This window comes from Macaca fascicularis, chromosome 16, assembly GCF_037993035.2.
Source record: "Macaca fascicularis isolate 582-1 chromosome 16, T2T-MFA8v1.1".
Taxonomy (NCBI): Eukaryota; Metazoa; Chordata; class Mammalia; order Primates; family Cercopithecidae; genus Macaca; species Macaca fascicularis.
The window spans coordinates 58,788,891-58,816,388 of NC_088390.1; the positions used below are offsets into that span (position 1 = coordinate 58,788,891).

Genomic DNA, 27,498 nt, shown 5'->3' on the forward strand with positions numbered 1-27,498 from the left:
CTATAAGGAGAAGCAGAGGTTTCAGTGCTCTGTGGATTTTCCTAGCCAGGTCACTCTCCCACCCTCACCCCTCATCCCAGGGCCTCTTGAAGGAAGTTGCTGGGATGCATCTGATGAGGGTGGCCAGGGAGGAGGAGATCTGTGATTCCCCAGGCAGGTGGCTTCAAGTAAACACAGGGGCCTGGTGTCCCTTTCTAGATGACTACCAGATGTCACTCACCAGGATTTTGGCTTGGGCACCTCTTGATCCTCGTAGAGCTGTTCCAGTTCCTCATTTTTCTTTCTCAGATACTGTCCAGGGGAAGGAGTTAGAAGAAGGGCCAGGCCCAGTCAATGATTCATTAACAAGGACTTCCTGGGGATATGTGCTGGGGACACTGGTGAGCAGAGCAGACTGGCCTCTGCCTTCCAGGAGCACACAGTCAACGGGATGGCCAGATGGACAGAGGAGGCCTATTTTCCCTCTCCCTACCCCTATTTCCCTTCTCACTGCCCTTTTCACTGTTTTCACTGGGCTGGAGACAGGAACCTGGCATCTCCTGGGGACAGCTTCTGGGGATAAGCCAAAGCCTCCGCCACCTGGAGGACTACAGTGGAGCCCCACTCACCTCCCGATCAGGGATCACAGAACTCTGGTGGCTGACCACAGCCCCAATCTGGCTGCTCTTGGGGCGGGAGTGGAAGTAGCACTCAGCCTCCTCCTCCGGCAGCTTCTTCACAGGGCCTTCCACACGCACCTGCTCAAGGATGGCTCTGGGTGAATGGCGTTCAATGCCACCTGCCCTCCCTACCAGCACAGGCCCTATTCCTCTCTATTCTATCGGCTGTCCCACCACTCTTGGCTCCAGCTAACTGAGGGCTATTATAGAGGCAGAGTGCCCAGCTGGGATGTTTGCCCAGTCTGGGGACCTTCACTAGACTTAGCCATAAACTCAGGCCCTGCCAACCCAGCCCATCCCAGGCTGTCCTGGGAAAATTCACTCACCTGACGGTTAAGTGGCTCCCAGTAGAAGACAAGGGAAGCAAAGGGATTCGAGTCCTAGAAGTAAAAGAGAATCCACAGCCAGTCATCAGGATAGGGAGAGGAGGCCTCCGGCATGCAGGGAAAAGGCAGGAGAGCTGTAGTGTGCAGGCCCACAGCAGATGCATCCACTGTATGAGCTCATTTAAACCCTCAAAAGTAGGCCTATTGTCACAGATACGGAGACAGGCTAAGTCACATGCCCAAGTTCCTGCAGTAAGTGGTGGAGCTAAGTTTAAGCCAGTCAGACTCCAAAGTGAGACTGGGTGATTTCTCTCACCCACAGATTTGCGAGTCTTGAGAAATGCATGTTTGGCTGGCATGGACTCAGGGAGGTTTACTCACTTTGGATTCATTCACTGAATGCACACGAAGTGCTTACTCTGGGTCTGACAACAGAAGACATGTGGGGGATACAGCAGAGATAAAACACAGCATCCTCCACTCCTGCAGAGCTTACTGTTCAGCAGAGGAGACAAATATCAGTTACATAATCACCCAAATAAAAGCTTAGTTACAAACTGAAGAAAATGATAAAAAGGAAAGTTGCAAGTTATAATGGCAGCAAACAACATGAGGGGCTGAGTCTGAGTCAGAGTCAAGGAAGGCCTTCCTGAGGAGGTAACATGTGGGCTGAGATCTGAAGGAACAGGTGATGGCTGATGGGGTGAGGTTGGTTAGAAAGTGCATTCATTCATTTATGGCAAAGAGCACAGCAAGTGCCAAGGCCTCATGGCAGGAGGGCACCTGCAGAGAGAGAGCAAGTAGACTGAGGGGTGGGGTAGCATGAGAAGGTGACTGAGGAGGAAAGGGCCAAATCCCACAGGCCCTGGGAAAGATTACCAGCTCTTTTCACACACCAGCTCTTTTCCTTTTCGACTCTCGAAGTTAGTGAAGAAGCGGAAGCCATCTTTCCCAAAGCCCTTCAGTAGCAACATGCGAGCAGAGGGTTTTCCATCTCTAGGAGCAAACAGCAGAGCACTGTGGTCAGAGCCTGCTTCAATGTTCTGGCTACAGTCCCTCTCCCCAAAAGATGTCTCAGCACCCCCTTCAGCTGTACCTCCTTTACTGGGCTGTTAGGCTGGGGCCCCCTCCCATGTGCTCCTGGGGGTTTGTCCTAGAGGTATGACACCACAGCCTAGGGCCCTGTTATGGACTGAATAGTGTCACCCAAAACCGCTGTGTTAAAGCCTTAAACCTCAATGTGACTGTATTTGGAGACAGGGACCTTATGGAGGTAATTAAGGTTAAATAATAAGGTCATGGGGTGGGGCCCTAATCCAATAGGACTGGTGTCACTGTAAGAGAAGAGGCACTTTAGAACCACCTCCCTTGTCCCCCACAACACACACAGGAAAGGCAGTATGAGGACATGGCAAAAAGCAGCTGTCTGCAAACCCCAAGCAGAGGCCTCACCAGAAACCACCCCTGATGGCACCTTGATCTTGGACTTCTAGCCACCAGAACTATAAGGAAATAAACTCCCGTGGTTTAAGCTATCCAGTCTACAGTATTTTGTTAAGGCATCCCTAGTAAACTCATAAGACCCTAAAGGCAGGGACTAACAATAATGCAATCATCCAATGCTTCGGGATCACAGTGGTGCTACGAGATCAGCTCCTCTGCTCAGAGGTCTGGGAAATATCCACTTGTACAGTACAAGAGCGCTGGCTTCAAGGCCTTACACTTTAGCAAGGAGAATTGAATAATAGGCTAATACAAGTGATGTCTCAAAGGGCATATGATTGTCAAAGGAATGATATAGTCAAGTACTGTGCTAGATTTCGAGAGAGAGACAGAGCTTCACCAGAAGTAGCTCCTGAATGACAGACGAGGCTTGGGTAGATGGGGAGATGAGGGAGGCAAGGGGTTGCTTGTGGATATATCAAGGGCAGAGATGAACAAGCTACTGCATTTTTTTTTTTTTTTTTTTTTTGAGATGGAGTCTCACGCTCTGTCCCCCAGGCTGCAGCGCAGTGGCACAATCTTGGCTCACTGCAATCTCCACCTCCTGGGTTCACGCCATTCTTCTGCCTCAGCCTCCCGAGTAGCTGGGACTACCCACCCGGCTAATTTTTTGTATTTTCAGTAGAGACGGGGTTTCACCGTGTTAGCCAGGATGGTCTCGATCTCCTGACCTCATGATCCACCCGCCTGGGCCTCCGAAAGTGCTGGGATTACAGGCGTGAGCCACCGCGCCCAGTCTAAGGCATTGCATTTTTATCACTGAAATATAATTTTGTGTTCTGGTCTTTGGTTTATAGGTAAGGACACAGGCCCAGAGAGGACAAGCATCTCATCTAAAGCCACACAGCACATTAATAACAGAGCTGGAACCATAAAGTTGGCATCCAGAGTTGAGAGCTTCATAAGCTTCCTAGTTCATATGTATCCACCCAAAGAGGGGCCCACAGCCATGCCCACCTGGTACAGGTAGCCAGACACATGGCATTTGCTTCCCCTATGTCAGGACACTGAACAGCCTCCTCAAACCAGGCAGCAAACTGTTTCAGTGGGTCAAGGGAGGTCAGATGAGTCTCCTCAAATGCCTAGGAAGGGAGATTTATTCCATTTAATAAACATATATAGTGCTTACTAGGTACCTGGCACTGTTCTAATCATTTTTCAAATATCAACTCATTTAGTCCTCATGACAGTGACCTTAAAATAAAAAATAGTACGCAGTAAGAAGAATCTGTGCCCCATTTTACAGGTGAGGAAACAGGCATAAAAAGGTCAGACAACTTGCTGTCCCACAGCTAGTGATGGATAAATCAGGGTTTTCATGTCATGGGTAATCAAAACTGTCTGTGCATCAGAATCACCTGGGGAGCATAAAAAAAACTTTCTGGGCTCCACCCCCATAATTTCTCATTCAGCAGGTCTGAGGCTTAATCAAAAACTGCATTTTTATTTACTTATTTGCTCGACTAATTTTAGTTTTTTGTAGAGACAGGGTCTCACTATGTTGCCCGGGCTGGAAAAACTGCATTTTAAACAAGCATTTCTAGAAATGACCACATGCAACCAGATTTGGCAACCAGGGCCCTGGACCCCAACTCCTAAAAGGTTCTCTTGGTTCCCCTCCTGTGAAGGGAAAAGGAAAAGAACTTCCCAGTGGTCAGCAGAAAGTACTGAAGGCAGTAAGCTAAGAGCTTTCTCCTCTCCTCCTACCTGAGGTTTGGGTGACCCCCAAACCTCCTTGCCCCAGGGGGTGGCCCCAGAAGCCCTGAGAGGCTGGTTCCTCCTACTCCCCTCCCCCTAGTAGATGACTCCGAGGACCACTCTTCCCCCGCCCTTGAGGGAGGCCCAGCACTGTCCTGACATCCATCACATGAAACCCTGATTCATCCATCACTAGCTGTGGGCCTGAGCAAGTTATCTGACCTTGCTACCTGTCGAGTAAGCAGGGTTCTAAGCACTTTACAAACATTTAAGACCATAACATCCCCGTAAGGCAGGTACTATCACTTCCCAGATGAGGAAACTGAGGCCCAGAGACACTAAGGATTCCAGCCCAGGCAGGCTCCAAAGTTCGAGCTCTCACCCATTACGAAAGGCTGCCTTTTGAACCCATTTCATTTGCGTTTTCCCGGAACTCCTCCCCCGGTGGGATGTCTTTGAAGCCCCCTTTTCCCACTGGGGGTGATCCCCAAACCTCCTTGCCCCACCGGGTGGCCCCAGAAGCCCGGAGGGGCTCCTCCTACTCCCCGCCCCGCTGTAGATGACTCCAGGGACCCCTTTTCCCCCGCCCCTGCAGGAGGCCTGGCCCTGGCGGCGGCACCTCTCGGTCCCCGCGGTAACTCTTGCGCATGGGTCCCAGGTCCATGGCAGCACTGCGACCACGCAGGTGACGGAGGTAGCCTGGCCACTCGGCAGGTCGCCCGAACGTCGCTGTGACGCCCCGCAGCCGGCACGTCATGGGGGCCGCCGGCCACGTGACCCGGCTGTGGCCCGGCGCTGGGTTCCTTTGAGTTCGGAACCAATTTCTCACCCTGGACTTCTACCCCGGGGAAGGAAGGATTTGCTAGTCGTCCAACCAAGCTAACAGGTCCTAAATCCTCGGAGCCAATGAGTTTCCAGGATCGGAGGAGGGAGACAGACATGGAGAGGTCATTGGTTGGAGCTTTTCGGTAGCAAGGCCAATTAGAGCGAGAACAGAGAAACCCAGCGACCAATGGGTAGCGCCTTTGGGGGCGGGAGCAGAGAGACAAGGAAATGCTGTCACCGCCGTTAACACGCACGTGGAGGTTGGTTAAAGGTATAGGAGGATCTCCTGCAGCTCAGGCGGGGTGGAGGATGTGTCCCGGGGGCTTGAGAGGAGTAGTCAGTATTAAGTGGCTGGCCCATAGTAGGTGCCTGTAGGCGAACTTAGGGCAGGAAGTACCCCTTGGGAAGGGAGACTAGTGGAATGGGAAAAGAAAAATGGAAAATGGAATTAGGGGCCAGACTCTGAAGCAAGGTGATGGGGGCACATAGAGAAAAGGGTAATCTGGTTGTGGGGAGGAATTAGGGCATGAGAGTGGGAGAGGTTGAAATGACTTGTGGACCATGCCCCGAGTGGGGAGGTGCAGTGGGGTTAGGAAGAGACGGTGAGGTGAGAAGGAAGATGGCTTTGGGAAGGTCACAAAGGAAATTTGGTACCAAGGTTTCCCAGACCAGAGTGGTTTTCCTCTTCTAGTTTTGTTTTTGTTTTGTTTTGTTTTGTTTGAGACGGAGACTAGCTCTGTCACTCAGTTTGGAGTGCAGTGGCGCGATCTCGGCTCACTGCAACTTCCACCTCCCGGGTTCAAGCAATTCTCTGCCTCAGCCTCCCGGGTAGCTGGGATTACAGGCGCCTGCCACCACGCCTGGCTAATTTTTGTATTTTTAGTAGAGACGGGGTTTCACCATGTTGGCCAGGCTAGTCTTAAACTCCTGATCTCAGGTGATCCACCCGCCTCGGCCTCCCAAAGTGCTGGGATTATAGGCGTGAGCCACCGCACCCGCCACCTCTTCTGGTTTTAAACCCCCTCCCTCCAACCTCATTTATTTAAGCAAGGGTCAGAGTACTTTGCTCCCTTTGCTCATGGTTTCCCCTGCAACGGTGCATTGGAGTTCATAGGAGCCAGTGACCTGGTAGATGGCGAGGCTGCCAATGTCCCATCTCTCCAGGGCCTCCCCCATCTTTGTCAAGCTTCCCTTTTTCCACATTTTGCCCTTGCTAGGTAGTAGGAGTCTAGCCTCTAGGTCAATGCAAGTAATTGCCAAGTGAGAGTACACGGAGCAGGTGGCTGTGAATAGCCCTTCCAGGCTGTGGATGCAAGGCTGAAAAATGGGAAACCCACTCGTGCCCAGTCCAATTCTGACCTGGCTGGGGCAGCCTTGGGTCGAGACCTCTCTGTAGCCCTGCTTTCCACCAGCATCAGGAAGGGGAACTGCAAGAGCCATCTAGGCAGGCACCCAGGACTGTGCCAGGTAAGGGGAACTTCCTGGCCTGGCCAGGTGTCTGCATTACAGCTGAGCTTCATGAAGCCCTACATTAGATACCTGTCATCCTTTATGTGTACATAGCTTGAGCCAGATAGAATCTGGAAGACAATTTTGCTGCAAAATAATAATACATGTCTCAAAACTTAATGATATTGGTCTATGGATTCTCCACTGGTTGAATTTTTTTGTGCTGCCGTCATTTTGCTCCATCAGCATAATTGAGAGGAAGCTGACTAGATTTACTTTCCTGTTGAAGTTATCTTTCTTTCTTTCTTTTTTTTTTTGAGACAGAGTCTTGCTGTGTCGCCCACGCTGGAGTGCAGTGGTGTGATCTTGGCTCACTGCAAGCTCTGTCTCCCAGGTTCAGGCCATTCTCCTGCCTCAGCCTCCCGAGTAGCTAGGACTACAGGCGCCTGCCACCACGCCCGGCTAATTTTTTGTATTTTTAGTAGAGACGCGGTTTCACCATGTTAGCCAGGATGGTCTCAATCTCCTGACCTCGTGATCCACCCGCCTCAGCCTCCCAAAGTGCTGGGATTACAAGCGTGAGCCACCACAGCCAGACGTAGTTGTCTTTCTTTTTTTCTTTTTTTTTTTTTTTGAGACGGAGTCTCGCTCTGTTGCCCAGACTGGAGTGCAGTGGTCGGATCTCAGCTCACTGCAAGCTCCGCCTCCCGGGTTCACGCCATTCTCCTGCCTCAGCCTCCCTAGTAGCTGGGACTACTACAGGCGCCCACCACCTCGCCCGGCTAGTTTTTTGTATTTTTTAGTAGAGACGGGGTTTCACCGTATTAGCCAGGATGGTCTCGATCTCCTGACTTTGTGATCCGCCCGTCTCGGCCTCCCAAAGTGCTGGGATTACAGGCTTGAGCCACCGCGCCCGGCCGAAGTTGTCTTTCTATACAAGAACATTGCTGTACTCCCGCCCTCTTAAGCCCCTGCAGTTAAACCTGTGTAAGCAGAGTAATGAGTGCACTTCAACTCAGGATGGGTTTTGTTCATGGGTTTTGTTTTTTTTTTTTTTTTTTTTTTGAGACGGAGTCTTGCTCTGTGCCCCAGGCTGGAGTGCAGTGGCCGGATCTCAGCTCACTGCAAGCTCCGCCTCCCGGGTTCACGCCATTCTCCTGCCTCAGCCTCCCGAGTAGCTGGGACTACAGGCACCCGCCACCTCGCCCGGCTAATTTTCTTGTATTTTTAGTAGAGACGGGGTTTCACCGTGTTAGCCAGGATGGTCTCGATCTCCTGACCTCGTGATCCGCCCGTCTCGGCCTCCCAAAGTGCTGGGATTACAGGCTTGAGCCACCGCGCCCGGCCTGGGTTTTTTTTTTGTTGTTGTTGTTTGTTTGTTTGTTTTTTGAGACAGAGCCTCCCTCTGTCATTCAGGCTGGAGTGCAGTGGTGTGATCTCGGCTCATTGCAACCTCTGCCTCCCGGGTTCAAGCCATTCTCCTGCCTCAATCTCCCAAGTAGCTGGGATTACAGGCGTGTGCCACCACACCTGGCTAATTTTTTGTAATTTTAGTAGTACAGATGGGGTTTCGCCATGTTGGCCAGGCTGGTGTGGAACTCCTGACCTCAAGTGATCCACCTACCTTGTCCTCCCAAAGTGCTGGGATTACAGACGTGAGCCACCATGCCCAGCCATGGGGTTTTTCTTCACATTCTTTTAGTACTCCTGGGCTGCCGCTACCCTGGACCTGGATTCTAGGACACCAAGACTAAGCTCATCCATGTACTTAAAAGCCAACAGCTCATTGTAATGGAGGTAGATGTATATTTATGTATTAATTCAGTAGACATTTGCTAAAGACTTCCTTTGGACCGTGCACTGAACCAAGTCTGAGAATATTAAGATGAAGATGACAACCTGGGCTTGTAGTCTATAGGGGGAGGCAGATTTGTGAGCTTAAGAGTTGTTGCGGATTTTTTTTTTTTTTTTTTTTTGAGACAGAGTCTCACCCTGTCACCCAGGCTGGAGTGCAGTGCCACAATCTTGGCTTACTGCAACCTCTGTCTCCTGGGTTCAAGTGATTCTCCTGCCTCAGCCTCCCGAGATATTTTAACAGGTGTTTCTGTACAGTAAAGAGGAGCAGAAAGAAGAGGATCAAACAGTCAGGAAAGGCTTTGTAAAGGGAGTGGACATTTGATGTCTTAATAAGTAAGTTTTTGCTAGATGGGACAATGGAACAGGCGTCCCAGCAAGAGGGAACATGGTGAGTAAAGGCATGGTGCACTCGGGGGAACCTGGAGACATGTAATACTGCTGGAGCAAAGGTGATGAGTAAACAAGCTGAACAAGCAGGCAGGGCTACGTGCTCCTTGCTGAAGAGTCATCATGCAGGTGCTGAGGGCCAGGCTTTTAGACACAATGATTCTGATATTTTATCCTGTGAGATATATATATATTTTTTTTTTTATTTTTTTATTTTTTTTTATTTTTTTTTATTTTTTTGAGACGGAGTCTCGCTCTGTCGCCCAGGCTGGAGTGCAGTGGCCGGATCTCAGCTCACTGCAAGCTCCGCCTCCCGGGTTCGGGCCATTCTCCTGTCTCAGCCTCCCGAGTAGCTGGGACTACAGGCGCCCGCCACCTCGCCCGGCTAGTTTTTTGTATTTTTTTTTTAGTAGAGACGGGGTTTCACCGTGTTAGCCAGGATGGTCTCGATCTCCTGACCTAGTGATCCGCCCGTCTCGGCCTCCCAAAGTGCTGGGATTACAGGCTTGAGCCACCGCGCCCGGCCTATCCTGTGATATTTTTTAGCCTATGAACCAGTGTCTAGTTCCTGCTTTTTAAAGACCAGATGGGGAGAAAAAAAGTGCTAGATTCTGACAGCATCTCCTTCCCCTGGCCATTAGCAAAGAAGTGGCAGTTGATTGCTTTTTTGTATTTTTCCCTTTGTCTTAAAGATAATAAGTAGACTTGTGTTACGCTTTTCTACTTAGTTGGATTTGGTTTCTGGATCACAAAGCAGCCCTGCAGTGCACAACCAGAAGGGAAACAAGCCTACTAGCTGTTTTTGCTACTGATGCAACCACCAGCAGGGACTTTCTGAGTGGGAGAAAGGAATTATTTTACTGTTCCAGTCTTCTCTTGAGAAAGTCTTAAATGAATAGAAAATACATAGCGACATTTTTATTGTACAGAGAGGCACACTGGTTTCTCAGGATGAAACAAAAAAGTCTGCATGGCTGGGTGTGGTGGCTCACGCCTGTAACGCCAGCACTTTGGGAGGCCGAGGTAGGTGGATCACTTGAGGTCAGGAGTTTGAGACCAGGCTGGCCAACATGGTGAAACCCTGTCTGCACTAAAAATACAAAAATTAGCCAGGCGTGGTGGCGGGCACCTGTAATCTCAGCTACCCAGGAGGCTGAGGCACAAGGATGGCTTGAACCCGGGAGGCAGAGGTTGCAGTGAGCTGAGATCGTGCCACTGCACTCCAGCATGGTCAACAGAGCAAGACTGAGTCTCAAAAGAAAAAAAAATCTGCATGTGGGTTTGGGGACTGTGCCTTGCCTGTTTTCTTCTAATGCTTTTACTTTTTTTTGAGATGGAGTATCACTCTGTTGCCCAGGCTGGAGTGCAGTGGTGCAACCTGGGCTCACTGCAACCTCCGCCTCCCGGGTTCAAGCAATTCTCCTTTCTCAGCCTCCTGAGTAGCTGGGATTACAGGCGGCCGCCACCACGCCTGGCTAATTTTTTGCATTTTTAGTAGAGACAGGGTTTCATCATGTTGGCCAGGCTGGTTTCGAACTCCTGGCCTCAAGTGATCCACCCTCCTTGGCCTCCCAAAGTGCTGGGATTATAGGCGTGAGCCACCATGCCCAGCCATGTTTACTTACTTTTTTTTTTTTTTTTTTTTTTTTTTCTGAGACGGAGTCTCCCTCTGTCGCCCAGGCTGGAGTGCAGTGGCCGGATCTCAGCTCACTGCAAGCTCCGCCTCCCGGGTTTACGCCATTCTCCTGCCTCAGCCTCCCGAGTAGCTGGGACTACAGGCACCTGCCACCTCGCCTGGCTAGTTTTTTGTATTTTTTTTAGTAAAGACAGGGTTTCACCGTGTTAGCCAGGATGGTCTCGATCTCCTGACCTCGTGATCCACCTGTCTCGGCCTCCCAAAGTCCTAGGATTACAGGCTTGAGCCACCACACCTGGCCAATGTTTACTTTCTTAAACCACCTTTTTTTCTAATTATCTAACTAACTTATGTATTTCAGTTTTACTTTAGTGATTGGATTTGTGTTTTGGAACCTGGCTCTGGTGACCAAGTGGGTGATGAGCAAGGGAGGGTCAGGCTGGTGGCAGGGATAGGTTGGGAGAAGCTGCGGTGTTGTCCAAGTGGAAGGTGGGGGCAGGATCCTGATGCATGAGTATGGGGTAGGGCTTATGAAAAGGAGGGATCCACTCACCAGGGCTGGCTTTAGGTGACACGGGTGGTGCTGTTCATTGAAGTGGGGCATGTTGGAGGAGGAGGTTTGGGGGAAAGGTGAATTCCTTAGCAACATTTTGAGTGTGAGGGTTGATGGGACACCCACATTTGGCCAGGTTGGATAATGGAGTCTGGAGCTTAGTGGGGAGATCAGGGCTGATGATACTGGTTTAGGTAGCATGAGCCTCGAGGTGGCACTTAGAGCCATGAGGGAGGATGAGAATGTCTGAGAAGAAAAGAGGGCCTGGGAGAGTTACGGAGGGTGGTAGGGAAAGGGAGAGTCAAGGAGGAGTGGTAATGATGCTGGTGAAATATAGCGTCCAGCTTTCTTTTTACAATTTTTTATTTTTTTATTTTTTGAGATGGAGTTTTTTTCTTGTCACCTAGGCTGGAGTGCAGTGGCACGATCTCAGCCCACTGCAACTTCCACCTCCTGGGTTCAAGCAGTTCTTCTGTCCCAGCCTCCCGAGTAGCTGGGATTACAGGCACGCACCACCACACTGGGATAATTTTTGTATTTTTAGTAGAGATGGGGTTTCACCATGTTGGCCAGGCTGGTCTCAAACTCCTGACCTCAGGTGATCCGCCTGCCTCAGCCTCCCAAAGTGCTGAGATTACAGGTGTGTGCCACCTGCCTGGCCAGTGTCCAGCTTTCTAAGAGGTGAGAGGAAGAAGGCTGATAGCAGAGCAAGGGGTGTGCTGGAGGGCCTGAAGCTCAGGAATTCTTGGGCCCAGCCTTGGGGTGAACTCAGCTTGGGGCCCCAAGGGTAGCAACACCAGGACTTACAGAAGGATGTGTGCTTGATGCTCTGCCAGCAGATGCCTGAGCCCTGAGTAGATTTATCAGAGGCCCAAAGGTGGTGAGTCCTCAGAGGCTTGGGGCAAGATCAGAGGAGGCTGAACCTTACCAGTGTCCTGCCCATGGTGCTTGTGGCTAACCCCCTACACAATCCTTGCATGTGCTTATAGATGGCTTCCCAAATCCATTGTGTGTGGCTGGTATTCCCTGTTAAAATGGGAGCTCCTTGCCGAGAGGGACCACATCTCTTAACTTTCTCTGGCTCCTTCTCACAATCCTAGCCCACAAGGTGTGCTCAAAAAATGCTAATCTGTAATGTTTGGCCGGGCGCGGTGGCTCAAGCCTGTAATCCCAGCACTTTGGGAGGCCGAGACGGGCGGATCACGAGGTCAGGAGATCGAGACCATCCTGGCTAACACGGTGAAACCCCGTCTCTACTAAAAAAAAAATACAAAAAACTAGCCGGGCGAGGTGGCGGGCGCCTGTAGTCCCAGCTACTGGGGAGGCGGAGGCAGGAGAATGGCGTGAACCCAGGGGGCGGAGCTTGCAGTGAGCTGAGATCCGGCCACTGCACTCCAGCCTGGGCGACAGAGGGAGACTCCGTCTCAAAAAAAAAAAAAAAAAAAAATCTGTAATGTTTATGCATAAACCACTTTTGTTAAGCTTTTCAGTATGATGGGTGTTAGGTATGGTGAGTGGGGCATGGAACTTTTTTGCACCTGGTGGGAGCAGGGCTGAGTGTGTGTTTTTGTTTTTTGTTTTTTGTTTTTTTCTTTCTTTCTTTTTTTTTTTTTTTTTTTTTTTTTTTTGAGACAGGGTCTTACTCTGTTTCCCAGGCTGGAATGCAGTGGCACACTCATAGCTCACTGCAGCCTTGACCTCCTGGGCTCAAGAGATCCTCCCACCTCAGCCTCCTAAGTAGCTGCGACTGTAGGCACACACCACCATGCCTGGCTAATTTTTTTATTTTTGTAGAGGGGTCTCACTATGTTGCCCCTGGTCTCAAACCGCTGGGCTCAAGCAGTCCTCCTGCCTCAGCCTCCCAAAGTGCTGAGATTATAGGCATGAGCCGCTGTCCCCGTCCACAAGTGTGTTTGTTGACTGGAGGGATGGTGAGCTTCAAAGGCCAAGTGAATTAAATCAGTTTCAGTCCCCAGACTACCTGTCTTGGTAATTATGGTGTGGGCCACAGGCAGTAAGTGAGGAGGCCTGGTGGTGGGTTTTCAGGCAGCCCCAAAGGACATGGCCTAGCGGCTTCCTAGTTTCCTTTGAGAAATCCTGCTTGGTCCCTGCATTTGGCTTGCCCTGTGGTCAGTTCTTATTTTCTTTTGCCCAAGGTCCCTATGAGCAGGTATTTGACCCTGTTCTCCAGGCCCTGAGTCACTACCATAGTCCACCATGGTTTGCTTCATTTTTTTTACCCACAGCCCTGTTCATTATTCCATCCTCCCAAGCTCACTTCCTGCCTCTTCTACTCCGTGAGGACCCCTTCACCTAGGAAACCCAATTGCCACCTGTCCTGAGATTACCGCAGTTCCTTCAGTGACTCACCCCAGCCCAAAGACCTTGGTTGAATTACAAGTGTTCTCTGTCCCAAGGCAGCATCTCATCCTGAGTTAGGTTCCTCGGCATCTGTGTTCTATCAGCCATGAGCCCCTGAGGGGTCTGGGGACCTGAGATGGTGCAAGTGGCAAGGGGCAGAATGAAGGTGGGGCCATAGCTGGCAAACTCTAACAGGTGCCCACACCTCTCATAATCTCCAGAATCTCAGGGTTCTAGTCACCATAGTATGTGCTGTCCACTCTGATTCTGATGCTGCTTGGGTGATCTTGTTCCATTTGCTTCATTTTTTATGTCTCTATTCCAGGTCTTCCATTCCAATTTGTTAAAGTAATTTTAGACTTACGAAAAAGTTACCAATGTAGTTCAGAGATTTCCCATACACCCTTCACCTACCTTCCCCAAATATTAAGATCTTACTACCATAGCACAATTGTCTACATCAAGAAATTAACATTGGCACACCACTATTAATTAAACTACAGAGGCCGGGCATGGTGGCTCCTGCCTGTCATCCCAACACTTTGGGAGGCCTAGGTGAGCAGATCCTTGAGCTCAAGAGTTTGAGACCAGCCTGGGCAACATAGGGAGACTCCAACTCTACCAAAAAAATAAAAAAGCAAACTTGGGCTTTTTTGAGTTTCACCCCTTTTTCTCCCACTCATGTCCTTTTTCTGTTCCAGGACCCCACCTTGCATTTAGCAGTCCTGTCCCCTTAGTTTCCCATCCGTAACAGTTCTCAGTCTTTCGGCTGCTTCGTCCAGGTCTCCCCAACTGAAGAACAGGTGTGGTATGGGGAAATGGGTCCGCTCACTTTGGAAATGATGTGGCAGCTTGTTTTTGGAGACAGGACAAGAGATAGGGTTGGTCTTGGGGAGGGTGAGTTTTCCTTAGGGCAGTGTGCACTAGGAAACTTCTGCCATACTCCCTTTTGCCTGGGGTAAAGGACGACGCTGCTAAGAAGTAGTATCTGTGTGCGTGACCACAGCCCACTTTCTCACCATGAGCTGGGGAGCCCAGGGTGTCCCCCCGAGGACTCCCAGTTATCACAGTTCTATTAAACTTTGGGCCTGTCTCCCTAAAAGCTCCCTGGCATCGGGTGGGTGGCCCTGCTGTGCTGAGTAAGACCACCTGCCTGTGGCAGGACAGTGTAGAAGACACACGCCTCATGGGACCCTGGTGTGGGCATTGCTGTAGGGGGTGGATCTAGCCCCCTCTGACTCTGCAGAGGGGTCTGTGTCCAGTCGACATCATGGCCGAGCTCTTCTAGGACTGGAAATTAGGAAGAGACTGAGACAATGTCAAGATTAATGACTGGGGACCAGGCCCTTTTACTGTACTGCAGGACAGCAGTGGACCTAAGGTAGAGCTGACCCCAAACTCAGGGGTGTACATCACGCAACTGCAGTCTGCAGAGCTGTCACAGGTATCACCTGAAAAGCCCAGGCTGATGACACAATGGATGCTCCACTACTTCTCCTGGGGGTCTTCGGCCTGTTCTTTCACTAACACATTCTTGCTGACACTGCCACCATGAAAAGCTGTTTGCCTGCCCACTGGAGGGGTCAGTGCTGGTCTAAGGTCCTCTAGGAAGAAAGGTCAGTGTGTTGGGGGCCTGGTGCAGGAGAGGAACTGAGAACCCTGTTCACCCCTTACAGGCAAGGAAAGCAGCAGAAGCAACAGGCACTTGAGCCTTTGGACACTGAGGCCAGTGGTCTAACCCCTAGGGGCTGTCCCACTTGCTTTGGGCAGTTGCCTCCTTCCACTTTGATAATCTCTTGGGCAGTAGGTTAAACTGTTTGGGGAGCTGGGCGCAGTGGCTCACGCCTGTAATCCTAGTGCTTCGGGAGGCCGAGGCAGGCACGTCACCTGAGGTCAGGAGTTCAAGAGCAGCCTGGCCAACATAGTGAAACCTCGTCTCTACTAAAAATACAAAAAATGAGGCTGGGCATGGTGGCTCAAGCCTATAATCCTAGCACTTTGGAGGCCGAGGTGGGCAGATCACTTGAGGTCAGGAGTTTGAAACCAGCCTGGTGAACATGGTGAAACCTTGTCTCTATTTAAAAAAAAAAAAAGGCTGGGCACGGTGGTGGACATCTGTAATCCCAGCTACTTGGGAGGCTGGGAACAGGAAAATTACATGAACCCAGGAGGCAGAGGTTGCAGTGAGCTGAGATCGCGCCATCACACTCCAACCTGGGCAACAGAGCAAGACCCTGTCTCAAAACAAACAAACAAAAAATGTTTTGGCCATTGTGATCCTGTAATTTGGGGAAGGGAAGACTGAGAGGTAGGAGGTTGTCGGGGTAGAGAGGATGTCACTGGCCAGGGAAGAGGGGATGGATGATGCAGAAGTCAAAAACTGGTAGCTTGAGGGCTGAAACTGGTCCTGCTGTATTTTTAAACAATCGAGCCAACATTGGAAGATCAGATTCCACCCCAAACTCCACATTTCTGGCTTCTCTTACAAAAATCACAAGAGTTGGCATTCTCACACAGCACCAACTGGCCGAAGCAGAGTAGGGGCACCCCCTGTAGTGGGGGGTGGATGTCCCAGTTTTGCAGTCACACACTCCAACATTTGCCCTAAGCAGAGGGTCACTGACATTGACCACAGTACTTGCTTTGTTTTCCTTATGGTTGAAAACAGTTTCCCTCCTGGTCTCTGAGGTACTGGGGTTGCAGTGGGCCTGTGTTTAATTAAGGTACATGCAGGAGTCTATTTTGAAGCTGAAGAGGAAGAGGGGGGTTGAATAGCAGTAGGGCTTGAGGTGAAGCCCAGGAAGAAGAGAGAATAGCCGTGGGGATTAAGGTGAAGCCCATGCTGACTAGGAGGGCTCTGAAACACAGGTGGAGGGAGGAAGGCGAGGGGTCCCAGACCACTGCTCAGGAAGGTTCTAGTGATGAAGGAGCCAAGATCAGACCAGGTCTTAGGAGGCAGAGATGCCTTCATTTTTATTCAGAATTGAAATAACCAACAGCTTAACTTTTTTGGCCCAATTTCTGGGTGTGGAAACTTTAAGGGGCAACCTTAAAGGGGTCTCAGGTTTGGGCAGTGGTTCTCAAATGGAGAACCCGAACACCCCATTCTCTGCACTCAGACCAGGACAGCTTGCATCCATTCGCTTAGGGCTCCTACACACCCACCCTGGGCTTGGGGCTAGGTCTGAACCCTTCTCTTGCTCCATCCTGTCTTCCTCAAAATATGTCATGTGTGGCGGGCTGTAACTTCAGCACTGTCATCAGACAAGCATGGGGCCTCAAAAGGGTACTGGAAAGATGATTATTTTCTTTCTTTTTTTTTTTTTTGAGACAGAGTCTTGCTCTGTCACCCAGGCTGGAGTGCAGTGGCACAATCTCGGCTCACTGCAACCTCTGCCTCCTGGGTTCAAGCAATTCTCCTGCCTGCCTCAGCCTCCCGAGTAGCTGGGACTACAGGCATGCGCCACCATGCCCGGCTAATTATTATATTTTTTAGTAGAGACAGGGTTTTGCTATGTTGGCCAGGCTGGTTTTGAACTCCTGACCTCAAGTGATCCACCTGCCTCAGCCTCCCAAAGTGCTGGGATTACAGGCATGAGCCACCGTGCCCGGCCAGAAAGATGATTGTGAAAATGGACTGGGTGGTTTGAAGGAAGGGCAAGGATGACCCATTTGCTGGTTTGGTTAAAGGAAAAAAAAATGAAGTATATATAATGTCTGAATTTGCCTTTGGGAGGGAAATCCTGCCCAGTCCCCCTTTCTTCCAGGCATGGAATCCTGGTCTCTGGGATAATGAGCGCAATGTCAAGTCTCAGCTGGACAGACAGGAGGGGCATGAGGGATAGGCTTTGGTGGACATGACGCTGGGGATGGTAGAGGACAGAGAAGGAACCACACATGAGGGACCCCCACCCTTGAGCTGCACCCAGATTTTCATCAAGGGCCCATCAGGATCAGGTGTCTGTGGGAGCCTCTTGCCCAGAGTGAGCTTAGACCACATCACACCTTCAACAGTTCCCCTGCAACTCTCAAATAATGGATAGGTTAAAGCCTGAGGAGGGTTAATTTGCCCACAAGTCTTTCTGTGCTTTCCTCGTGCCATCACTCAGCTAGGCAGAATACATTCTCTCGCTCTTAACTCAGCCATCCCAAGGGAGGCAGAGATGATCAGATATAACTTTTGAACCCCCATCTCACTGGAGAAGGCAAATCCTACACGGGACATGCTCGTCCTGCCCAGCTGGGGGCTGGCATCTTCATTTCCAAATGATGCTGGGAAGTCAGGTCAGTTTCTGTACTGGAAGCATAAAGCACATGGCTTGGAATCAGCTCCCAGGAAAGGATCATTCTTTGTGCCTGAGAGCAAAGCCAAGGGAAACATGTGGCAGAAAGAGGTCACTTTGTTAATATTCCCCTTCTCTCCACCAATCCCCTTATTCAGAACACAGCAAGGCAGTTTTCTAGTCATCCAGTCCACCCATGAGGAATAAATACACCTCATGTCCCCCTGCTGCCAGTGCAGTGATGAGATGCAGGGCTGAGGGGCTGAGGAAGACGCTTCTGTGTCAAGGTAGATTCCGCTGGTGGTCTAGTATTGCCCAAATGGCTTCAGTAGGGATAGGAAAGGCCCCCTGCTTGTTAACAAAGAAGAGGTGAAGGGCAGAGAACTTGGATCTATCTGAGATCCGTGGGCTTTTTACTTTTTCAGCCGTTTGAGGGTTGACTGGCTCTAAGGAAAAGCTGTTTGCTGGCAGACACAGGTGGCTGGTGACAAAGGGAACAGAGCAGGGGAATGGATAGCTCAAAACGAGCCTCACCACTCCTGAACAGAACAGCAATCCCAGCTGTGTCCTTCGAGGGTGAGTGAAAGCACATGCTGTCCTCTACATGCTTGAGGCGGACTTGCCTGTCTCTTCAGGCCGGATGCTCTTCGGGGCCCTGTGGGGCTTAAACACATGTACTGAGCTAGCTCCAATCTTAATCTGCACAACATCGCAACCCCTGAGTTCCTATTAGCTCTGCAAAACAAAGCAAAACAGATCCCCACCAAAATTTCAGATTTGCAGCATCTGCTAAAACCAAAAGGCACAATCAACTTGTCGTCCTCTCTGGGTTACTGGGCAGGGATATAGAAGGAACCAGAATCTGTGGCCAGAGTCCTCTCTCGGGTAGAGCTGGGCTCCAGGCCCCTCTAGCTGCCAGGCCCTCCCAGGAACCTGCCTGGCCCTTCACTTTGGGAAGGGACCTTGGCCCTTGGGGAAATGCATTTTTGCCAGACTGTAGCCTTTTGGAGGGGACTGAGCCAAGGCCCCACTGGCTCTCCTCTCTAAGCCTCTTGCTAATGGGCTCTGAGGCCAATGCCTTCCTCCAGGGGTTGGGGAGGTGGGTGGAGGAGTTAACTTGCTGGCTGAGGTCACTGCTGTGACTTGGCTCTTTGTATCTGATTTGTGTACAGGCAAAACTGGCTTACAGAAGAAAAAGGCAGGAACACCTGCACTGGGCCCTGGCCCTTGGAGGTGCTCTGGGGGCTCGTGCCAGTGTCGTGAGGTACATGTGGCTGCGGCCCCTTTTGGGCACGTGGCCTGGGTTTGCTGAGGGTCAGGAGGGTAAGGTCCTACCTTGATCCCAGTGTGGATCGCTCTGAGAGACCACAGCTCCCTCCTCTGGAGTCTCCTCTCCGAGCTCTCCAAGGGAAAAGACAAAGGAAGCCGAACTGCCAAGTTGAAGATTTTGCCTCAGGCAACTAAATTTATTAGCAAGAAAAAATTTTTGTCAGCCCAGCGCTGACCAACAAAGTACGTTAATAAAGGATAACAAATCTGTCACTTAATTCATAAAACATACCTCAAGCAGTTACAACTAAAAATAAAGTTGGATTTTTGTTTAATTTAAAAGCCTCAAAAATAACAAGCAATATGTTTTTAAACATGTAGTAGACACAATTGTCTATTATACAATATACACTGTACACAAGTAGAGCTTGGGCCGGGCAGGGGTGAGGTGAAGGGAGAGGGAAGAGGTGCAGGATGGGCAGGTGCTGTTATCTGAATCCAGATTTGAGTTTAAATGCTGTGTCATTTAGAAAAGGGAATTGCTAGAGTGAGAAAAAAATTCATATGCTCATCATTGCCCCCAACCCTCAACTGAAAGCAGGCATTGGGGAGGTGAATAACAAGGAAAGGAAGAAGGGAGCAATTAAATAAAACTTCTTTAAAGCACACACAGTACACAGTGTTCATCATCTGAAGTAGAGAGTATAAGGCAACGTTCTCCATAGAAAAAGAGGGGGATCAGGAGGAGTCGGTGGGTGTCTTTACTTTTTAAACAGAGCTGGAATGTGCTGGAGGAGAGGTTGTGGCGGGGCTGGGCACATGGAGTGGAGGTGGCCCCGAGTCTCTCCAGAGGTGGGTGCCAAGCCCCAGGGCGTCCACAGTGGCCGGCAGGGCCAGGGAGGTGCAGGAGAGTGGGCATGGCACGATGCGACTCCGGCAGTGTTGGGAGCGGGGATTGGGGTGGGGGGTGGGGGCTCACTTTGCTCCTCGACGGAGTGAAATGCATGTTTTTCCTTTGGAAATAAGGGTTCCCACGCGTCCTGGTTTAGAACGTCTCATTGGGCACGGCCAGTGTCCACAGTCTGGGCAGGCCGGGAGCTCGTGGTGAGGGGAAGGGCCAAGGCGGAGCCAAGGGGCTTCAGAAGGAGGACAGGGAGCAGAGCCCCTTCCTGTGGGGACAGTTGCAGAACAGGAGTGGGGCTGAGGGCAGGCCCAGGGCAGCCACAGGGCTCCTTTCCACCAGGGGCCCAGGGAGGACACAGGCGGGGGATTGCATCTTCAGGGCCTCCCGCCGCAGTTGGCCTTACAAGTTCTTCGTGACCAGGTGGGTCTTGTAATGCTTGGTGAGGTGGTCACTCCTCATGAAGCGCTTCTGACACTGGGCGCACTCGAAGCGTTTGTCCCCTGGGAAGAGGAGATGCCCATCACCCACATACCCTGGGCACAGACCCTGTCTCTGCCCAAAAAGGTGGGGTGTGTGTGAGGGGCACCCAAACAAGCTGACGTAGCCTTGTCACCACATTCTGCCCACCTCCTGCTCTCACATTTGCTCCCTGGTGCCTACTCATCTAAATCTTTTTTTTTTTTTTTTTTTGAGATGGAGTCTCACTCTGTTGGCCAGGCTGGCATGCAGTGGTACAATCTCCGTTCACTGCAACCTCCACCTCCCAGGTCAAGCAATTCTCCTGCCTCAGCCTCTCAAGTAGTTGGGACTACAGATGCCCGCCACTGCGCCCAGCTAATTTTTGTATTTTTGTAGAGAGAGGGTTTCACCATGTTGGCCAGGCTGGTCCTGAACTCCTGACCTCAAGTGATCCGCCCACCTTGGCCTCCCAAAGTGCTGGGATTATAGGCATGAGCCACCACACTTGGCCCCCTACTCATCTAAATCTTTTTATCAATTCTCATTTCTCTCTGCCCCCATTTGACCTCTGCAGTCTATTTTGTTCCCATTCCTTGTCCCTGGAGCCCCTGCACCTAAGAGTCTTCCGTGCAGGGTTGTCCGCCTGCTTTCTTCTTCTGTCTCTCTGACTTTGAACCTGGATCAGCATCCTCCCCATCGCAGGAAAATCCCGCTCCACCCTGACCCTGCCAGCCCTGAGCACTCACTTAGTTGGAACCATGTTGACCCCAACTGCTTTCCTGTGGAGTGCTGGCTCCTCTGCCTTTTGAGGAGTAGGACCTGTCTCACCACACTGGCCGGGAGCTGGAGCTCTGGGTCAAGCTTCCCTCAGCCCTCTAGCCCCAGGACAGGTGTCTGCTCACTGCAGGCATTCACTATAGCAGTGTTTGCCAAAGTGTGTGTGTGGACCACTGTGGATACCCAGGACAATTTCAGGTGGCAGATGTATGAACTTTTTTTTTTTAAGAGATGGGCTCTCGCTATATTGCCCTGCCTGATCAAACTCCTGGGCTCAAGTGATCACCTGCCTCAGCCTCCCAAAGTGCTAGGATTACAGGTGTGAGCCACTGTGCCCAGCCTGGATCAATATTTTTAATAGTTTTGCATTGATTTGCTAGTACCTAAAACTATAACTGTGATATCTCACTTTGGGAGGTAGAAGAGGGAGGATCAGCTGAGCCCAGAAGTTTGAGACCAGCCTGGGCAACACAGTAAGACCCTGTCTCTACAAAAATTTTAAAATTAGCCAGGTGTGGTGGTGCACGCCTGTAGTCCTAGCTACTCAGGAGGTTGAGGTGGGAGAATTGCTTGAGCCCAGGAGTTCAAGACTGCAGTGAGCCAAGATTGTGCTACTGCACTCCAGCCTGGGTGACAGAGTGAGACCCTGTCTCAAAAAAAGAAAAAGAAAGAAAAAAAGCTGTGGCAGGGCCTGGGTTTGAACCTGGCTGCACCAGTCACCAGCTGTGTGACTGGGCCACTTCTCCATGCCTCAGTAAAATAGGCATCAACAGGCTGGTGCAATGGCTCATGTGTGTATTCCTAGCACTTTGGGTGGCTGAGGTGGGTGGATCACCTGAGGTCAGGGGTTCGAGACCAGCCTGGACAACATCGTGAAACCCCGTCTATACTGAAAATACAAAAATTAGCTGGGCATGGTGGTGGGTGCCTGTAGTCTCAGCTACTTGAGAAGCTGAGGCAGGAGAATTGCTTGAACCTGGGGGGCGGAGGCTGCAGTGAGCCAAGATCATATCACTTCACTCCAGCCTGGGCAAAAGAATGAAACTCCATCTCAAAAAAAAAAAAAAGGCATAAACATAAACAAAGTATCCTCCCATAAAGTCCTTACCAGGATCAACTGAGGTAATCAGTAAAGTGCTTAGTACTGTGCCTGGCACACCATGTCAGTGTTTGTTAAATAACTATGCTGACATGGCAAAAGTCATCAGGTTGTGTCATGCAACGACAACTATTCCTTTCCTATTACTTGGAGAAACAACAGTGATAACGGAATGGCTTGAAAATAATTTCCTATGTCGTCCCTGGACAGTCTGTAGCTCTTGCTCAGTGTGGCAGTTCCAGGAGTGTCAATGTTGCTAAAGCCGGTAGAGTGGGGGTGGAGGGACAGGCAGGAAGTTGACCTGTGTGGTTGAAGGGTCCCGAAGGCAGGGGGCTGACCTGTGTGGGTGCGAGCGTGCCGCTGGAGCTCGTCACTCCGTGTGAACCTCTTCCCACAGAAGAACCAGTTGCAGACAAAGGGCCGCTCGCCAGTGTGCAGGCGCACGTGGGCACGCAGCAAGGACGTCTTACGGAACGTCTTGCCACAGTCGGGGATGTGGCACACGTGCTTCTTCTTGCCCTGCTCTCCAGACCTGAGAATTGGGGTGAGGGTAGAGTGGACGGAATAGGAAGAGGAGAGAAAAAAGGTAGAGGATGGGGCAGGAACAGGATGCAGTGAGGATGTGGGGTCAGGTCAGAGAGCACAAAGAGGCAAGGGGCAAGGTGGCACAGAGCTGCCAGCTCCTCCCTGCCTGATCTGTGCCAGTTGCAGCTCTGGACAACTGTTCAGGAGGAGCTTGGGGAACACAGGCCAGCCTTGTGGCTTGGCCCCTCTCCTTGAATTACCTCTTCTCCCCATCCTTGCAGTTGGGACATGTGCAGGCCATGCGGCGCCGCTTCTCCCCAGGCTGGGTCTCTCCGGCCAGGGCTTGTTCCATTTGCAGCTGGATCTGGGTGGGGCTCAGCCCACTGATGGTCAGGTTGTTCCCAGAAACATTCTGCACTGTCAGCTGCTGCTGCCCTGTGGGGACAAAGAGGGCAGAGTTCAGGGCGAGGAAGCCTGAAACCTCGAGTCAACCCTTCTGCCCTTCTGCACATGACAAAGATGATAATCATAGCAGCTATTTTTGAGAGCCTGCTATACGGTGGATACCGTTTTAGGGACCTTGTATGTATTCACTCATTTAATCTTCATGACCCTATAAAATAGGTACTATCAGCACTTTACAGATGAAGAAACTGAGGCTCAATAACATAGCAAGATCACACAGCTAGTAAGTGGTAGAACACAGATCTGAACCCAGGAAGCCCATTTCAAAGTCGGTGCCCTGAACCACTGTACTATGTAGGCAGAATTTGCTTCAAAATATTGCCCACATGATTTCAGTTGGGAAGGGACTTGTCTTAAGACATTTCTTCCTGAATCTCCTCCAACCTTAGGCCCTTGTGAGATACCAACTCTGCTTTTAGGAAAGTCTCCAGGAATTTCTGTTAAAAAGACAGAGGTCACAGGCTAGGTACAGTGGCTCATACCTGTAATCTCAGCACTCTGGCAGGCAGGACAATTGCTTGGGCCCAGGAGTTCAAGACCAGCCTGGGCAACATAGGGAGACCCCCCACCTGTACAAAAAACTAAAAAATTGGCTGGGCATGGTGCTACATGCCTGTATTCCCAGCTACTCAGGAAGCAGAAGTAGGAGGACTGCTTGAGCCCAGGAGGCTGAGGCTGCACTGAGCCATGATCTTGCCACTGCACTTCAGCAAGGATGATAGAGCTAGGCCCTGAGGCCATGTCTTTAAAACACACACACACACACACACACACACACACACACACACACACACACACACAAAAGAGGACACAGTTCTATGGGCTTTGGGAAAAATCAGATGCTCTAGGATGCCTTATCCTCTTGGGGGTCACCTCAAGAGGGAAAAGCAAATGTGTTAAAGTGCTAAAAATTCATTAAGGATGGGCTGGGTATGGTGGCTCGCGCCTGTAATCCCAGCACTTTGGGTGGCTGAGGTGGATGGATCACAAGGTCAGGAGTTCAAGACCAGCCTGGCCAAGATGGTGAAACCCCGTCTCTACTAAGAATACAAAAATTAGTGGGGCATGGTGGTGGGTGCCTATAATCCCAGCTACTCGGGAGGCTGAGGCACAGATCGCGCCACTGCACTCCAGCCTGGGCAACGGAGCGAGACTCCGTCTCAAAAAAAAAAAAAATCATTAAGCATGAAGAGAAATTCAGAGAGCTCCCCCTACATAAGGAGCCATTTTTGCTAGGTTGCTCCAATTTTTCCTCTGGTTATTTGCAAGGCTGGTTTCACAGCATAAATCTCACCACTGAACTGAAGTGCAGCACAAACTGTTCCGACTGCCAGGGCCTCCCTTTTCTTCCAACCTTAACTCAAAGCTTTCTCCTCCAAGAAGCCGTTTTTGCGTTTGGATGTTAGTTGGAAAGTTTTCCGAGTACATCTGTCTTCTCTGTTTTCAGCTGTCAGATGGGGACATGTGCCTTAAACTATCTCTGAGTGCTATCGTAAGGACTAGGTGAGAAGCTGCAGGTGGACGTACCCTTAAGCTATGATGGACAGCATCCTCACTATTGTTACTGGAAATCCCGGGGCCAGCCCATAGTTTCCACCTGCTAGGAGCAGGTACCACTGCCAACACCCTGGCCACAGGGGCCATCCTCACCGCCTGTGTTGGTGATAGTGACAGGCACGCCCTGGACCTGGACACCATTGATGTTGATGGTCTGCATTGCCTGGGCAGCTGCCGCCAACTGGGCTGCATTCAGGCTGATGATGCTCCCGGCGGGGGCAATCTTTGGCAGGGGACGCTCTTTTCGGAGAATTGCAGCTGAGTGCTTTTTGCTGGTCCCACTCAGATGGGGAGCACGGGATGCAGGGCTGCTACAGGTGGTGTTAGAGGTGGCTGCAGCTGTTGCTGGGGGGCTGTCCTGGACAAGGACTGTCTGCACCTCACCGGAAGGCGTGCGGATGTAGACCTGGGAGGGGCCAGAGGAAAAAAAGTCAGTGACCGGAAAAGACTGGGTTCCTGGGGCTTTCAAATGTCCCTGCCCAAGTGAGAACTGGGGGTGCCTGACAGCTAAAAGTCTCTTCAGTTCACCCAAACCTACATTTATACACAGCTAATGCTCAACAAAGGGCTGCTGGCATCCTATACTATGCTGGCGAATGTTGACTATTGATTTGAAATCAAACGTTGAATTTACTTAGCATGGAAAAAGATAATTGCCAAGAATCAGAATTGGAGATTTAGAAGGCAGTGCACTGTGAATGACCATCAACCAAATGACACAGGTTCACTTTAGTTTTTAAGAGCCACATATTACAGCCCACGAATTCCAGGTTATAGTGAGCTATGATCCCTCTACTGCACTTAGCTTGGGTGACAGAGCAAGATGCTGTCTCAAAAAAAAAAAGTTTCTGGTCTTTGTAATCAGAAGAAGAAGAAGAAAAAAGAGCTACATATTAATGAAAAACAACTTTTCTCCAATTCAGATTGGAGAAAAATAAAATATGCTCATTGTTGGTGAGAGAGCAGAAAACAGGCACTTACTCGTATATTAGGCGTGGAAGTATGATGTGGGCTAACCTTGCTGGAAGGAAATTTGGGAATATGTATCAAAAACCTTAAAAATATGCATGTTAGAGGCTGAGTGGGACAAGGAGGGCATTTGTAGCAGGGAGGAGGGTGTCCGTGGTGGGTAGGGAATGGCGGTGGCAGGCTAAGGAGGGTGTCCCTATGGGAAAGCTAATGACTGTGGAGACTGGCTGCATACCTAGGACTTATCCAGAAAGGAAGTATGTTAAGGATAATAGGAGTGAGGGCTCTCACTGTCACAGAAGGGAGTTATGGAAAGGGAGAAGGCTAGACGGAAGGCTGTGGTGCTAGATGGGAATTAGAGACATTGGTGGAAACTCATGGGTTTCAATATATACAGACAAAGAAATACAGATTCAAATGTGTGTATATGTGTATGTGTATATATTTGTGTGTGTCCTTATATAAGTTTATCTACATCTATCCATGTAGGCATTGCTTCGGTACGTCTGTTTATACATACTTCCTAGCTGTGTCCATTGAGAAGGGCTAGGACCAGCCATGCCCAGTAGCAATGAGCTTACCTAGCACCCAGGCCTTAGCTTGTAACTCACATGCTCCACTTAAAGGAATCCAGGCTCCTTGGAGAAATAGCTGATTCCAGGGTTGGGGCAGGGAAGGTACAAGAAAAGCTTGGAACACTTGTACTAGAAAGTAAAGGAATGCTTACAGAATGGTGGGGACTTGAAAAGATATAAGCCAGCTTAAAGGGGAACCCACTGGCCAAATCTAGGTCAATGAAAACATCGAAATAATCTTTACGGATTATAACCCAGTGAAAAAAACAGGAATCTGGCCAGGTGCGGTAGCTCATGCCTATAATCCCAGCACTGTGGGAGGCAGAGGCAGGCAGATCACTTGAGGTCAGTGGTTTGATACCAGCCTGGTCAACTTGGTGAAACCCTGTCTCTACTGAAAATGCAAAAAAAAAAAAAAAAAAAAAAATTAGGTGGGAGTGATGGCGCACGCCTGTAATTCCAGCTACTGGAGAGGCTGAGGCAACAGAAGTGCTTGAACCCGGGAGGTGGAGGTTGCAGTGAGTTGAGATTGTGCCACTGCACTCCAGCCTGGGTGACAAGAGTGAGACTCCATCTCAAAACACAAAAAAAGCAGCAATCTGTGAGTCCATAATGACGTAAATAAATAAATGAGGAGGAAGAGGATGACAGAATTAAAAGAGGCTATCACATCCTTCAATGAGAGAAACCAGGAATCTGAGAAGAAATGGTTGACCCTAAGGCTGAGGTTGGGAAAATGTAAGGAATGAAGTTCAGAGACATGCTACAACAGGATGAACCTTGAAACATTATGCTAAGTGAAAGAAGCCAGTCACCAGACACATGCTACAACATGGATGAACCTTGAAAACATTACAAATAGACTAGTAGTTGCCAGGGGCTGCTGCAGGAGGAGGAAATAAATGGGGAGTGATGGCTAAAGGGAGTTTCTTTTTGGGGTGATGAAAATGTTCTAAAATTATATAGAGGTAATGGCTGCACAACTCTGTGAATATACTAAAAATCACTGAATTGTATACTTTAAAAGGGTGAGTTTCATAGTATGTGAATGTCTCAATAAAGCTGATTTTATTTAAAAAAAAAAAAAAAAGAATGAGAGCCTGTTAAAGGGATATAAGAGCCGACCTGAAGGCCGGGTGTGGTGGCTCGCGCCTGTAATCCCAGCACTTTGGGAGGCCAAGGCGGATGGATCACGAGGTCAGGAGTTCAAGACCAGCCTGGCCAAGATGGTAAAATCCCGTCTCTATTAAAAAAATACAAAAATTGGCCGGGTGTGGTGGCTCACGCCTGTAATCCCAGCACTTTGTGAGGCTGAGGTGGGCGGATCACGAAGTCACCATCCTGGCTAACATGGTGAAACTG

At 50.2% G+C, this 27,498-nt stretch overlaps 2 protein-coding genes and 2 long non-coding RNA genes across 34 annotated transcripts in view; 1 reads left to right on the top strand and 3 right to left on the bottom strand.

Moving 5' to 3' along the window:
- The window catches only part of PNPO (pyridoxamine 5'-phosphate oxidase), a 30,607-nt gene extending 25,578 nt beyond the window's left edge, over positions 1–5,029 (bottom strand). For 8 of the 27 annotated variants that reach the window (XR_012425725.1, XR_012425723.1, XR_012425724.1 and 5 more), the window contains exons 1-6: positions 4,806–5,029; positions 3,446–3,570; positions 1,882–1,981; positions 986–1,039; positions 609–737; positions 221–291 (exon numbers count right to left, since the gene is read on the bottom strand). Coding sequence is in view for 12 of the 27 variants with exons in the window: in XM_065531422.2 (XP_065387494.1) it covers positions 221–291; positions 609–737; positions 986–1,039; positions 1,882–1,981; positions 3,446–3,570; positions 4,806–4,943 (617 nt within the window). In the remaining 15 variants the exon portion in view is untranslated. Of the gene's footprint in view, positions 1–220; positions 292–607; positions 738–985; positions 1,040–1,864; positions 1,982–3,445; positions 3,571–4,805 lie in introns of those variants that run through there. The other 19 variants (XR_012425730.1, XR_012425732.1, XR_012425729.1 and 16 more) reach the window with 6 other exon arrangements.
- A 196-nt stretch (positions 5,030–5,225) lies between these two features.
- Positions 5,226–27,498, top strand: part of LOC102146606 (uncharacterized) — a 52,405-nt gene continuing 30,132 nt past the window's right edge. The window contains exon 1 of one of the 2 annotated variants that reach the window (XR_012425737.1): positions 5,226–6,478. This is a non-coding gene — a long non-coding RNA (uncharacterized lncRNA). The remainder of the gene's footprint in view (positions 6,479–27,498) is intronic. The other variant, XR_006693027.3, reaches the window with a different exon arrangement.
- On the bottom strand, positions 17,937–18,954 carry LOC141408809 (uncharacterized). Its single transcript, XR_012425738.1, has 2 exons — positions 18,873–18,954; positions 17,937–18,192 (listed from the first exon to the last, which is right to left on the bottom strand). It is a non-coding gene; the product is annotated as an uncharacterized lncRNA (long non-coding RNA).
- SP2 (Sp2 transcription factor) overlaps positions 18,976–27,498 on the bottom strand; it is a 32,758-nt gene continuing 24,235 nt past the window's right edge. For all 4 annotated transcript variants that reach the window (XM_005583523.3, XM_045374921.1, XM_045374922.2 and 1 more), the window contains 4 exons: positions 24,686–24,998; positions 22,831–23,005; positions 22,384–22,577; positions 18,976–20,210 (listed from right to left, as the gene is read on the bottom strand). In XM_005583523.3, coding sequence (XP_005583580.2) covers positions 20,110–20,210; positions 22,384–22,577; positions 22,831–23,005; positions 24,686–24,998 — 783 coding nt within the window. In that variant the 3' untranslated portion in view covers positions 18,976–20,109. The remainder of the gene's footprint in view (positions 20,211–22,383; positions 22,578–22,830; positions 23,006–24,685; positions 24,999–27,498) is intronic.